General features: G+C 42.9%; 1 protein-coding gene across 3 annotated transcripts in view; it reads right to left on the bottom strand.

Annotated features, from left to right (window-relative positions):
* RPTOR (regulatory associated protein of MTOR complex 1) overlaps positions 1 to 15,466 on the bottom strand; it is a 314,905-nt gene that overhangs the window by 95,655 nt on the left and 203,784 nt on the right. For all 3 annotated transcript variants that reach the window (XM_048818846.2, XM_048818851.2, XM_048818847.2), the window contains 4 exons: positions 14,347 to 14,422; positions 8,281 to 8,382; positions 4,459 to 4,542; positions 2,383 to 2,493 (listed from right to left, as the gene is read on the bottom strand). In XM_048818846.2, the coding sequence (XP_048674803.1) occupies positions 2,383 to 2,493; positions 4,459 to 4,542; positions 8,281 to 8,382; positions 14,347 to 14,422 (373 nt within the window). The remainder of the gene's footprint in view (positions 1 to 2,382; positions 2,494 to 4,458; positions 4,543 to 8,280; positions 8,383 to 14,346; positions 14,423 to 15,466) is intronic.

Below are 15,466 nucleotides of genomic sequence, written 5' to 3'. Positions count from 1 at the left end.
GACTACCTTCAGCATCTGAGAATACTTTCACTTATATTCTCAGGACATACCCCTGCAGTTGTCATTTTCATCATAAATCTTATAAAATTGCTATCCCTGAAAGCACTACATTCACATAGGAGAGTGCTCCTCACAGCCAAAATACTACACCACACACTGCTGTATCTATTGACTAAGAGCCACATTACCCCTACCCCTTTTGTCCCTTTCATTTCTGGATCCTGCAGATATTGGTCTTGTACCACATATTTTTCAGTTTTATCCTTAGAGAGATGAGAGTGAAAATGGGACTGAGGGGATGATAAATGTACTATAAAGTTACAGGGATTTTAATATTTATTGCAGGCATAATCATTCCACAGTCTTTTGTTCATCTTAACAAGCCAAAGATGTCTCATCAAGCGCATTTGGGCAAGTCTCTGCCCAGTCCAGGCTGGAAGGATGATTCTAGGCTTATTTTTAAAATAGTTCATGAAATCAGTGAGCATTTCCTCTGATAAGCAGGACAATCCCTTCACTGGCATGTTTGTTTCCATTGTGGTGCGTGTTAATTAAGTTGATTCTACAAAATCCCTATTATGTATTGTACTGGTCTCTGGGGCTGAAGCTTCAGCCATGGAGGAGCATGCATCAAAACTAAGCTTTTCAATATGAGCTTTAAGATTAAGAATTTTCATTTTCTTTGCCATTCAAAAGCCTCTTAAGATGTTAACTAAAATATATTTATAAAACTAAACATGACAGTGCTTGATCAAGAGAGAAAGAATTCCAACAAATCCAATATTGTTCCTTATGCTACAAACAAGAGAAAAGAGCATGAAAATACACAACATTAAAACAGGAAGACTCCAACTTTCAAAAGCAGTTGATTCAATCTTACGTCAACTAATAACTGCACCTGCAATTAACTGTAGGTGTCAAACCAGGAAACTACACGTACCACTGCAAATTTCCAGCTGCAATTAATTAACTGTTTGAATATTTGTACCAAAAAATATAGTCTTCATTAAGGCCATGTTCAAAAATCATGATCCCAGTTTTAAGCCTTGTCCTAAAGGATGCCAAGGAGGTACCAGTGTGTGTCATGAGAGGGAGAAGTCCAGAATCATGGGCATTGTGGAAGCAACCCAGTGTCCTATCCATTCTGAACTCTTCAGCACTTCCAAGCCCACCAATGTCAGCGGTCATTGCAGCTCAGAGAACAAGACCAGATTAGATTTAAAGCAACACTGGAAGCTAAACTCTCCAAAGACCTAGTTTTGCTCTACTTCTAGGATGGTTTTAGAGATGCTGATGATCACCATGGTTTTAAGATGAGTTTGGAGACTGTTCTTGCCCACGGGAGGCAGAGCCTGACCAAATGTTCTAATCAGTTTCGCAAGCAGAGCGTGAGCCACCAGTATGGGCTAGGCCACTGTGACGGACATTTACCGACAGCACTTACAGGCTATGCTATACAGGCACTCCATGTGTAGCCATACACCACAGTGACAGGCTGCGTTCACCCTTGTCACTCTGTACGTAGCTACATGCAGCAGCAAAAGGCTCTGGCCGTAGGGAAAGGCTCCGGCAGCAAGGAGGGGAGGCATAATCATTTCCCCACCGCTGGAGCCTTTCCCCACTGCCTCCCCCATGACAGAGCCTTTCCCTGCTGGTGGAGCCTTCCATTATGGCAGAGAAAGGCCGCAGCAGCGGGGAGGCAGCAGGACAGTGGATTGCTAAAAACAGCAGCGTAGACATAGGGTGCACTGCTTGGGCGGGAAGAGAACTGTGCAGAGTACATATCCTGCGGGTTCAGGTGTACAGAGCACTTTACTCTCCTCACCTAAGGCATGCCTCACTGTCTACACTACTACTTCGACTGGTGCTAGCTGGCAGGCAGCATCTGCACTCTACAAGCTGTACTCTGTCAAGTGTTGACGTACCACAGAACTTCGGTCACCCTTATACAAAAAGGAGCATGATTGAAAAATGGAATTTCTTCCAATTAAAGTGAGATTTCAGCATGAATGAGGGATAAATTGGGAGAAGAGTCATTTCACTTCATGCAGATGGGAATAACTTGCTTAATGAGCTGGTGATCTCTTGCAAAAAGTCCAGTGAATGGGCAGGTAGCCAAATGAGCCATTTCAAATCAGGCTTGTCACTGCATGAATGGGGATTTCACATTCAGAAATTCTCAGCAGGTAGCTCTAATGCACTAGTGACTTTGCAGGTGGGAACTCCTACTAAATGAATACATTGTTTTTAAACCCAGTCTCCTGCATTTCATTGTAGATTGTACTGTCTGCCTCTAACTTTAAAGCAATTGGCTAAGGAAGATAATAATAAAGGATGTTACTGGAAACAAATAAAGAGCAGTAACGGTTCAAGATTACTCACACTGTCCACTGCAAGAATTTTGGCCCAGATGAAGACAAGAAGTGGTCTCAGTTCCCGAGCTGAACTCTGAAGCAGCTTCAGCACATAAGGGAAAATGCCAACAGAGAGAGCCTGGGGAGAAAGGTAGAAACAGCAAATTACTATAAGTCCCCAAGACCCACTGCAGGAGGAGAGCTGGACAGGTGTCAGAATTGCACCCTTTACATAGATGCTACATATTTATGGCCCATATGGTAGAAATTAATATCAGACATGTATAGTAAAGAGGGGACTCCTGTGTAGTTATTTATCTCTGATTTTATTCCTGGATGTCCCCAGATATTTGGCCCACTGAGATGAAGAGTTAATTTAGCACCAGCTTTTATTCGTTACAGCATGTGATTCTTCATGGCTCACGGCGTGCTACTTCTCTCCCTCAGATGAGGCGATTTGCTCCCACAAGTAAACAGATTGCAAAAGCTCATTAATTACAGTCCTTCCACTGGAAATCATACATGCCTCCCACACTCAGAGAGGCTTTTAAATAGGCGACTTGTACGGTATTACAGACTAATAGCATGCAGGAGCACACACAGCTAGTTACATTGTTTATCATTTCACCATTACTGAGTGGTCACTATAGATAGTCTATACAAGTGCAGTGCAAAATAAACCTGAGGGGAGGAATTCTGTCCCCTACTCCAGCACCTATATGCTACACCAGTGATGTATAAGGGCTGTAAACAGCGCACAGGGGGCAAGGCAGAATCCTCCCATCACAGGCACTGCACTGCCCTGGGCCATGCACGGTATAAAGCTAGAGAAGGAGGCCCCGGGGATGTAGCACACACTGTTATGGTGAGTCTGGCTTACAATGCAGGCCATAGGAGCAAAAGAGAGGCTACAGTAATTTCGAGTCAGCCCCAAATTGCTCATGTTTTGGCCCCCACTGCAGCTTGAAATCCAGAGAGTTTAAAGTCACCTTTGACCCCCTCCTTCCTAGGGCTATGCCTTCTGTGCTATGCTTCTGGAAGGTGCAGAACAGAATCTGACTTAAGTGGTGTGGGAGCAGGTCTGGGGGGAGGATGAAAGAGAAAAATCTGTGAAGGTCCCGTCACAGGACTTGTTCATTCCCTGCTGTCAGAGTCTCACCAGCACCCTCTGTTAACAGAAGGCACCTGAAATCATTTAAATTTGTATTTCAAGTGACACTCCTGTTCCATTCATATTTATTACCCACCCTGTGCTAGGCACTTTCCAAATGCAGAATGCAGCTGTCTGTGCCCTAGACAGCTCACACAATCTAAAAAGACCCAATGGATGAAAGACGAGGCAAAAGAGATACAGCATACAAGTCAAGTGACCAGGGGGATGATAGACAACTGGCTAGTTCCATGTTTAATTTAGTTTATACGACAGTTTATAAACCATCCCAGCCATTCTAGCCATTTTTAACTCTTACTTTGTTAATGAAAATATTTTTATATATTTAAAAAATGAATTAACTATCCCCAAACTGCTCCTTGCCCAGCTACAGCTAGTTCATACCAAGCCCAGCTGTTTGACTTTCTCCCTCAATCCAAGCTGCCATTCTCTCAAGTGCCCCAGGCATGAAGGACAGGTGAAACAAATATGTCTGATCCCATAACTTCCTGGGGGTGAACTGGTTTCTTAGCAAAAAGAAATGCTCATGACTGTTACTTGGGTTCAGAGACTTCATTTCATCTGGGTAATTATTTTCATAGGTCTCATATGCCCATTAAATGCTGTCTGTCTCCACATGTACTTTTATGCAGAAGCCATCACTATTCATAATCTCAGCTGGAAGAGAAGGAGCAAACCATGGACAACGTGGACTAAAGATGACATGGACTAAAGATAAAGGACTCTCAGCAGCTTCCAAATCCTGCTTAAGCTCTGGCAACCTGATTCATGTTGACCTCAAGGCCATCTGATTGTTGTCAAGATACTGATCCGTGCTCCAAACTCAGGGCGTATTTTCCACATCCTGCATTTATAAATCATCCTTCAGACCATATTGTCTACACTGAAAAAAAATCACTCCCTTTCAAAGGGCCAGTGCAACATTGTACGCACCAAGCTAACTGCCCAGGGACCCAGGTCCAGAAATCTTCCCAACAAATCAAGAGCTCGCAGCCGATGCACCTGGCTCAGCAACACCTGCAGAGAGAGGGGAAAACAAAGATTAATGCCATGAAAGGAAGTCTTATAACAGCCAGGCAAGTATAACAAGACCTCACAGAGGCTCCCCACTCAGACACATCAGCCTTGTCTAAGGTTTAATTTCAAACTTGTGAATAACGTTGAAAGGCAAGAGAGCTGACTGGCTGGAGTCTTGCCCCATCAGTGCTATTTGGGTAATAGCCATCTCCTAATGAAGCAATGCTCCCCTCTGAAAAGTTTTATGCAGACACACGCAAATATTTTTTCTTGGAATGCAGTTTGTTTTCCCAACTCTAGGAAAGCGTGGTTTCTGACACTCATCCCATCTGCTCACATCTCTCTCAGGCACAGAAGCAACGATCCAGCCCAGGCCTGCTAGAAGCAGCCATTCTGGCTGTGAAATGTTCTCTCCTGATTTACAGAGGGAAGAAAGGAGACAAAGCAGGAGCAGGATGGCATCCAGTGGAAGTGTTCAGGATGAGCAGTAACCCCGATCTCCCATTAACTAAAACAACTCGGAAGCAGAAATAAGGTTTTGCTTTCCTTGGCAAATGGATGTAAGAGACTAAGGATTTAAGCCAGGGGGTCACATTAGTCTTCAATAAAAATCTCATTAAAACAGAATCTGATGCCGATAATGAGTAATTCTACTGGCTTACATTTAGTGTTGTGTGAAATATGCACAGACTGAGACCTCCAGTCGTGAATCTCTTTACCAGATGTAAGATTTTGGAATGCAATGCTTAATCCTCTGTTTAAAATGAGTAATATCCCCAGTATGTATCATGGCAGAAGCTCCCTGATTTGGCTCCACAATTTGCCCCTTCGCTGCCCCGCATTATTTGGTGGTCTTCCATTTTGTGAGGCTACAGAGAGCATACTGACCTTTCACCTCTCAATAATGCTTCAGTCCCAATATAGGTCAAAAGAGAAAGGACTTCGGTCATCACACCCTAGCTGGCATCTGTCTACACCATAAAACCTCGATATAATTTGGCACAATTAGCAGTGTGCTCAGAAAAGGCCTGGCATTAGTAACAGGGAGCGTGGTTTTAGACAGTAGCAGAGATTAGAGAGGGTGGGGCAGGTTAGGTGTAAGGTGCATTGGCAGAGAAAGCTGCAAGCAGGTATGCTGTGCATATTATTCCCTTTCATAAGAATTAAATAAATCCACAAATTCTGTCAAAGACAGTAAAAAAATTAGATGCAATTTTAAATGGGTTTCTAAAGGAGCATGCAAATGTATCTTACTGCTGTTAATATCACAGAAGCATGTATAAAATAAAATATCTCCAAGATTTAATTAAACTTGCAATTCATTATCTGAGAAAAGTATCTGGGTCTCTTTTATGCACATCCACTTTCCTGAAGCAAAGCAACACAATGACCTGAAGACAAAAGTGATATGGACACAAGAGCCATGTGACAATAACGATATGAGCTTAAAAGAAATCAGGAGGGAGATATTGCAATAAGAACTGCATCTTCATACCAGCTGCACCAGAGTAATCTCTCCATTCCCTAAAAGGATACAATATTATTTCTCACTAGAAGAGGAGGGTTGCAGGGGCATTTGGAGGTCTGGATTACAAATCAGTTTGGTTTGATAGATCAAACAACTACACATAACTCTCAATAGCTGTCCAGAAACAGAGAGCCCTGCTCAAGGTTAGAAGCAAGCAGCATTTTCAAATCTGGAGCACCAAGCCTATAAGGAGGGAAGTGGATCTGAAAAAGCCAAGGAAGTCTGAGCATGCAAGTTGCAGCACTGCCTAGGCATGGGAGGATAATTCATGGATAACGGGGTCCAGGCTTTAACATTAAAGCTCCACAGTAATGTAGGATAGAAGAAATCAGGTCAATGCGGCAGCACAGCTGCCATTATTACAGGGCAACACGGCACGAAACAAAAACTCACTCTGCATCTCTATTTACCTCAATGGGGCAAGTGTTAATCCTGTCCATTTGCACTTTCACAGCCTGGAAAAGAAGTGCCTCAGCAAGGATTACGAATCTACTGCTCAGGCTTGTTTCAGACTCAGTCTGAATGAGCTATCTTTTCTCTTTGTAAAGTTCTCCTCTCACTTTCCTCTGAAGCAGAAATCTGGCTTTGTCAGATCTTCCCCCGAGAGAGCAGTGATTCTAAATGGACTGCAATTTTTATAAGTCAATAAAAGACCATTTACAAAAGGCCTGTTTTCCTGTCCTCGGCAGAACCAGGTTTCACGTCTGGCACCATGCCTGTGGCACTCACATGTCCCTCTCTCCGGGGATACATTCGCAGCAATGTACCACTTTAGGCCACAGGGGTGCAGTTCCGTAGACATAAGATCTACGCAACGCAGCATTCAAGAGGGGGTTGAAATGTGCACCTTTCCCCCTCCCAATCGTTCACCGACACGTCACAACTCAAACAACAATCCCCGTTTATAAAGCAGTGTGTGAACAAATTTACCCTCCTTACATATCAATGTTTTAACATTTACACTGGCCATGTTGCTCTACCCTAGTCTCACCCTTTGAGGTGATGGAAGCATAGTCCTGAACCAGGTGAGATCTCAATACTGTTGCAAGATTAATTACCAGAAGAGCTTCCTAGTGCCAACTAATTCATTGGAAGGCAGTGGACATAATGCATAATGCCTGCTTCCATTGCAGTGACAGAGATAAACAGCACATCTCCTTTTCCAACTTATCTCAGCCTCTGGAGGCTCAGAAAAATTAAGATTTGGTCTCAGAAAGATTGATGGTGCTATCTGTCATGGGGCACATTAGTGGCTGTCAGAGGGAAGGTGAATCTTTTTCCATTATGGGGATGGAAAGCAGCTGCCCTTGGACATGTGGAAGACTAGGACCCCATTCCTTTGAGAGGGAGGGAATCTATATTTTTCTACCTAAGGGAAAGGTGACCAAAGCTGCCTTCATGAGGATTTGCATTTGGGGGTATATGAGCATGCATCTGGGGGTGGAGGTGGGCATTCTGCCTTTGCTCCCCAGGAAACTTGGTTTAAGAGGAGACCCTAGGGTTCCCCAGAGTTCACTCTGAAACTAATTTTTTCCCTTTCTGTAGATGAACTCAGACCATCCCAAGCAGATAGGAAGGAGTGCAGAGGAGCAGCGGTGGCCTTCTGAGCCTCAGGCCTGTGCTACTTCCCAATACACCTGCAGTGTGATACTTTGAACACTCTCCTGTAATTGTTCCTGTATCTGTCCCCTCTTTTCCTGTTAGGGGACAGATACAGGAACCATTCATTAGTCACTTAGACTGCAGCAGCACCTGCTTTGCAAATCTAGAAAGAAGACAATGTCCCTGCCTCCCAGAGCTAGCAGGTATAATGGGAAGATAAGGGAGGAAGCAGGACAGCAAGTGCATCATTCTGTGAAAAAGCTTTGCTGATTCACAGCTGAATAGGAGAGGGCGAGGGAGCTTGATGCTGTTGAAGTGCTACTAGACTGCAGCAAGAATTTATGCTTCTCTGAAGGTGTACTGGTGAGGGGACAAAGAGGGAAGACAAATGTGTCTTTATCAGCAAGGGTCTAGCAAACACACAATCAAGTTCAATTAGTCCTGAATGAGCCCACGTAATTTATGTACCCAAACACCATCTGGCTGAGAGCATAGCACTAGGCAGGCAGGGAAAGACATGCACTTAAACACATACTCATGAGTGCCCATGCGTCTCAGCAATGCCAGCTAGCTTAGCTCACTACCTGGCCTGTGCCAAGGCGACTCACCTGCAGAACTATTGGAAGCTGTTCTGGCGGGTTCCGGTTCTCCACTCCCATCGTTAGCCACACCTGGAATGCTGTCAGCTGCTCAGCAAAGAATGGGCTGTGCTGTTGGAACGAGAATAGGAAAGTGAGTTTTGCGCTGTCCTCTTTATGAGGGTGTGCACCTGTGTGATGTTTGTCTGCCCTAGACCAAGTGAAACTGCAGGCTTTGGCATCAATTAACCAGTATTGTGTGTTGTTCCTAGCTATTCCTTTCAATTAAGGCACATAACTACTAACAAGGATTTCTCAAACACTGATCTCGTGCACCCTCACAAAGCACAGGAAATATGCCAGCTTCCCCTGATATAAACATTTGTTTTAAAAAAGGGCAGGGGAAAAGGAGGAATAAGGTGGGGGAAGAAGATCTCTTGAGTAAAAAGCTTTTTTGGAAAATATGAACATGGTTTTCCACATGCAGAGTAGAGATAGCAGCAGGTAATTTATCTTCCTGTAGAGGCAGTTCCACTCTGCCTTTGCCAAGTCCAAGGTAAAAAATAAGCGAGCAAGAATGAAAAAGACGTGTGCCCCTGTCTCATGCTCCCTGGGCTGGCTTACAGCTCCTCTGATAAAGGCTGGTGATTCAAAGATGCAGTTTTGGGGCTGTATGGAGGGTTTCCCTTTATATAAAAAAATCCCTTCATTCCCTCACATCCACTGATTCTGGTGGTGAGCGGCAGAGTATCTAAGGGCTTCAAGTCTGCAAACAACTATTTATAATAATGAATTCCCTGATTCAATGGGTAAGATAGTAGCAATGTAGGGAAATAAGCCTGGAACTGACTTGCGGAGTACTACAGAACGGAATCCAAGAGGAGATGCTATTATGGGGAAAAAAGGCTGAAAACACTGCTCAGCTCTTGGAAAACATTTGAGATTACTGTACACAGGTCCAACCTAAACAAAGGAATCTGGAATTAATCACATTTGGTGGATAATTTGTGCAGAGTAGCAACATCTAAAAAATGTAGGGGAGTTTTCTCTAAATCTGAGATATTCATACACTGGGTTAAAAACAATAACAATGGCTGTGTTCTGATAGAAAACTACTCAAAGGGACCACAGAGTTAAAGAGAGTTAATAGAACAACTGCTTTATGTTCTGACAGTTATTCCACAGTTACACTGCCCTTTTCAAGCATTTGTAGTGAGAACTGTGCTGGTCTCCAGCAGCCTAGACACAAGGGAAATGGTGTGAAGGATAACCAAAAAAAGAGGAGTGGAAGTGCTAAATACTCCGAGTAGCAAAAAGTGTTACTCTGGTGGTCCTATAAACAGGGTGACCGCCCAGGCGTCCCTATAGATCAACAACAGAAATGCACAGTCTACTCACAGTCTGAGATTTGCCATTTTTGTGGCATATTAGACTGAGGTTATTGGTGCCTGTTTCAGATTGCAATGTGTGTCTGTGTACAGAATATAAAGTGAGAGGCAAAGAGACAGTACATTTACACTGACTGCTTTATGAATGAGGTTAGGAACTAAGCATCACAAGAGGCAAAGAAGTAAATGAGTTAGACACTCCTAAATTCCTCTTTATAAATTACCTTTCTACACCACACACCCTTCCTAAAGGAGAATAGATGTGGGAGGCAGTCCACCCTACAATTTCAGACAACTCCTTTGATCTAAACCTATAATCCTATTATTGTGTGCTGGGAGTAACCCATCACAAAGTGCAGGAGCAACTCATGGCTGCTGGAGACTCTCATTCAGATCAGATCAGTGCACACTTAGTTTTAGAAAGTGGAGACACCGGAAGTGGCATTTCCTCATTGTAAAGTGCTTTCAGATCTTCAGGTGGAAAATGCTATATAAGGTAAGCGCAGGGTATCATCAGTTTGTACTTGATAGTTGCGAGTGGGGTAGGCTTAAAGGGGCAAGTTCATCTTGACACTCATGGATTTTCAATACTCTTAATTTCTCTTTGCAGGGGAAATCAGTCATTTGTCTGGGATTTAATTCTAATCCCTGTGGGACCAGGAAGATGTAAAGCATTAGCACAAAATGCATTGCCATTTAACTCAGCTATGACACTGAGGGGTTCATGACTACTTGCCAGTCAGCATGGCAGGATCCCCTGCTCTAGATTCTCTTGGAAGAACTTTTAACTTATGTCACATAAGGCTTGCAATACAAATGGGCTGTGAGAAAGGGCCAGCTATAGGACACATCATCTTCCAGAATAGAAAAGGAGTACTTGTGGCACCTTAGAGACTAACCAATTTATTTGAGCATGAGCTTTCGTGAGCTACAGCTCACTTCATCGGATGCATACCGTGGAAACTGCAGCAGACTTTATATACACACAGAGAATATGAAACAATACCTCCTCTCACCCCACTGAGAGGAGGTATTGTTTCATATTCTCTGTGTGTATATAAAGTCTGCTGCAGTTTCCACGGTATGCATCCGATGAAGTGAGCTGTAGCTCACGAAAGCTCATGCTCAAATAAATTGGTTAGTCTCTAAGGTGCCACAAGTACTCCTTTTCTTTTTGCGAATACAGACTAACACGGCTGTTACTCTGAAACCTTCCAGAATAGAACTCCATTGGGAAAAAGAATCTTCCAAGCACATTCAAGCGTGCATGCACACACAACTCCAACGTGCTTCCTCCCTTTAAGAATGCGCCTAGACTATAGGTTCCTCCCAAGCAGATAACCCTCTTTTTCCAGCTTTGACTAGAGGAGAATACTCAGAAGTCAGTGGCTTATGTTTTTTATTATATGCTTTTGAAATAAAACAGCCCTGAAGAAGAGATTATCAATTACTTTATCCAGAGCTGGACTGGAAACTAAACCCACAGTGGCCAAAAAGACCAGAGTACAAATGGTAGCTCAGTAATCCTCTGACTCTCACTGGAGCATTTGACATCTGAGGCACTGATTGCGGTTTCTGTCAGCCCTGTTATGAAACAGACTGATTAACCTTAATAAAACTTACCCCCGCCCTGCATTAAACAACAATTTCTTATAGGATTAGCATTGGCTGGCAGCAGCTAACCTTGTCGCAGAGGTTGGAGAGCAGAATGTTTATTTAGAAAACAAGGGATGGATCAAGGATGTTCAACTGTCTTTCCATTTCAATCATTTGTCAAAGCTTCGCAGTAGAAAGCTAAGCCCCTTCCACCCCCTCCCAAACTGAAAAAATAAGCTTCACCTTCTTTATGTCTGTTTGACTAAGCAACACCCTCCTTCTCTTGCAACCTATACAGCCAGCCTTGGCCACATCAGACATAAAACGCGGCATTGACTGGAGCTTGGAGGATGACTTGTTTTCACTTCTGATTGTCTTGCTTAGGTTGTAAAGTGAATAGAGTTTGCTGACTTCTTACCTAGTCCCTGGTGGATATTTATCTCATCTCACCCCTGAAACATGCCCACTCTTCACTGTAAGTCAGCCCAACTAGCAGGCAGTTTTCAGAAGCCCAGGACTGCCACAGTGGCATATTATGTGCACTAACAGAGCAGTGTCACAGAACTGCAATAGCAGGGGACACTGCAGGCCAGAATGCGGGCGATTACATTTATTGCTATTTTAGAATACAGAGCATGCACAGAAAAGAGAAGGGGATTAAAGGGTGGGTGAGCATTTAGCAGCTTCACCCCCAAAAGAGCCAAAGTGTTTGTGCTGCATTCAGGCACTTGGATACAACTTCAGCCAGTAAATCTACTGAGAAAATGCAGTTTGATACTATGCATGGAATGCAAGGGCATTACTGTAAAAAGTGGTTTTATTCCACGTGTGTGTGGAAGGCTGAAATCCAAATGTAAACGAAAAGTTATACCCCCACACCCTGGATACTTAGTATCATTCAAGACCCATATCCTAGGACACATTTGAGGTTATATTCTGGAATCTATTCAAACTGCCTGTCCTGAAAGTCAAACTACCTGCAATAGGGCTAGGCAAAGATTTCTCTTCTGATAGTTTGTTTCAACTTTAACGGCCATTTAGTTTGCATGGGAATAGCTAGTTTAACACCACACAAATTTGCATATTGTCATCAGAGTTACTCTCTCTGAACCAGCTCAATCACAAAAGGAGTCTAGCAAATGCAGTACTTTATTCTCATAAATCCACACTGGGCTCTCAGCCAGTCACTGTAATGGATCTGGATGCATTGCAGATCAGATCCTGCTATACCTGCTGAGATACAGCTTTGCTATGTAGCTATATTGCTTTTCTTATAAACTTACATTAGGATCCTAGCCCTAGAAAAAAGCCTTGCGGTTTGTCTCCCATTTATCTCTGTCCACAACACTTCAACTTTCATCCAGACCTGTTTCTTCTGTCTTGATTACAGCAATCTCCAGGCATTTCTGCACTGCAATAAAACACCGCAGCTGGCCTAAGTCCTCTGACTCGGTCTCTGGGTCTCGGACTGCAGGGCTATAAAATTACAGAGCGGCTGTTTGGGCTTGAGCTGGAGCCCAGGCTCTGAGACGCCCGAACATCTACACTACAGCTTTATAGCCCCAAAGCCTGTGCCTCGTGAGCCCAAGTCAGGTGACGTGAGCCAGCCACGGGGGTTTTGTTGCAGTGCAGACATACCCACCTTCTTTCTGGCCTTTCTGACAGCAACCTGCTCCCTCTCAGGTCCAGTCAAACTGCTGCGGAGATAATCTTCTGTGGAGGTTACCAAAGGCACCACCATCCCACTCTGAGAAGCTTACAGTCAAGAGAGACTGACAATACAGAAACACACTGGGAATCTCAGAGTGAGGTATAAATGTATCAGTGCTTCTTTAGATTTGTTTTTAAACATGGATGACAACAACTTATCACTAATCAAAAATTAAATGTATCATTCATCATCTAAAAATTATGAAACTAGGAGTAGGCAGGGAATTTAGGTAGAACTATTTCAAACAATGGGTCAGATTGATTAAATAAGTTTTTGGGAAAGGTCATTGAAACAGAGCACGAAAAAGTAAAAAACACCTACGTCTGTTCCTGGAAAAGGAGGAGATAGATCAGATGAGAAAGAAAACTGGGGTTAAGAGCAAATAAAAACGTTAGCTGGGAAAGACGGGGTTTTCCTTTTGTCAGAGTCTCTTATGTTCTTGGAGTTGAAAACTGCCATAGGTACCTCAAAAACCAAAATAATCCCATATAGGAAACCCATATTTACTTTCCTCCAGTGACTATAATGGAGTTCATCCTCGAGTCTATCAGAACATTACGACCAACCAGACTGTAATAGTCATTATTAAAAGGTTTCCATTCAGGAGGCATCAGAGGAACATCAAGAGAAACCTATCCCATCTAAAGGAATATGGGCCAAACTTTATGTTAAAACATTCAGGCTCTTCGCTGCTTGAGATAAGTGAAAGAGCAACAACAAATGTAGTGAATCTCATTAATGAGACCATTTTTACCAAGTCACTTCCTGTTTTAAAGAAATGGTGTAAAATACCCCCAAACTTACCGAGTACGACTTTGCTCCGTATTATCTGAAGACACCTCCATTAAACAATTCATTTTTGCAGGTTTCTACATGGTTATTAAAAATTATTGAATTGTAAAAATCACAGTGGTGTGCTGTATTAGTAGAAAGCTCACTTTGCTGAGTTTTCCGAAATGCCAGAGGCCAGACCTAGAATCTACGTGTTTCTGCCAGTTAGAATTTCTTCCTCCCCACCAATTTTTAAACTAATAAAAACTGGCATTGAACAGAAGAAACCCTCACCCCAACTTAATTATGACATCTCAATAAGAAAGAGTTCTAAAGTATATCTGCACATATCACTCCATATGCCTGTACAAGTAAGGTCTCTGAATTCAAGTGCATTCACTCATTCAGAAATGTTATCGGCTAATGAAAGATTTTAAACTGATCCTAATCCTATGCCTCTAAATGAGATGATTGGTAGTTTATGATCTCCCAGGAAATGTAAGCTCCACCCAGTCCTAGTTCCTTGGCGCAAGAATTCAAGTCTTAGTAAAAAAGGAGATTTCATAGGGCTGGAACATTGACTAATGGCTTAAACTGGACACAGCATATTTCAATGCCTCAGTAACTTACCCGGAATGCAGTTCCTTCCTCTATGATTGTTGGTAATTGGGAAAGGCAAATATCAACTGCGAGGTCCCAAGCTTGCCTGGAGAAACAAGTGAGAGACAGGTCATCCTGGGATATGAGTCTATAATACTGGGAGAAGTCTGAACAGCTGATTATTAGAGGATGGACAACTTATAGAGATACCAAACTGACTTAGTTAATATGCAATAGCTCTTCAGTTCTCAGGAGGCCAGTTCGTGCTCATGCAAAGTGGTGACATCAGCCGTAGTCCAGAATCACAACACACCACACGATCGCAGTCAGCATATTACTTATATACAAAGACCAAATTCCCTGTAATCTAAAAGGCAGGCCGACGTATTGATGTTCTACTTTTTGGCCCATGTGTTTATAAGGCACAACAGGTGTATTTTTATAAACTGAAAAAATAACTTAATCCTGGACTGACTGTAAATTGGTAGGAGGAACTTGTTACATTACAACTCCTCTGCTCGGTGAGACCTGTAGTTAGTTGGCACATTTCTAGCACAATTCAAAGGTAACGAAAACATGGAACTCCCACTGGCATTGATGGAGTCTGGCATCTTGTTGCTCACGTGCGACACCGTATGACTGCTACTTAGTACTTACACAGTTTGGCAGACACAAAACTCTTCACGAAACGTTGATATTAACTATCTACATAACTAGAAAACGAGTCTGTGCCTGCTCTTGTTTGAACAGGAACAGACACTTTTTAAAATGAACTTTGATGTTCTCTTTTCTGTCTTATTAATATCCACAGCTCTAACATGACACATAACCCTAAAGCACACACTTTTAAGGTGCTGAGTAAGTCCTTTCGAAGATTAGCTTCCAGTCTATTAGGCATGCTAATATGCTTCATCAATTACTCCTGTTGACAGGTCCTGCAAGTCCGAACTCATGGATACACTGACAGGGTCATGATAAAGCTTCTCTTCAGAATTCTAAACTTGGAAATTCTGTCAGAACATGTACTGTTGAAGGGTGGTCTTATCTGCATTAATCCTACTCTGATCTGAGTTTTGGATGGCTACCTTGTTTAAGGAGATCTGTTGTACACAGATCAGACACATTTGTGCTGGTGATATGTATACAATGA

The sequence above is a fragment of the Caretta caretta genome, chromosome 14 (assembly GCF_965140235.1).
Source record: "Caretta caretta isolate rCarCar2 chromosome 14, rCarCar1.hap1, whole genome shotgun sequence".
In the NCBI taxonomy this organism is placed as follows: domain Eukaryota; kingdom Metazoa; phylum Chordata; order Testudines; family Cheloniidae; genus Caretta; species Caretta caretta.
Note: the sequence above shows the minus strand (reverse complement) of the source record. Positions and strands in the feature narration are given on the sequence as shown.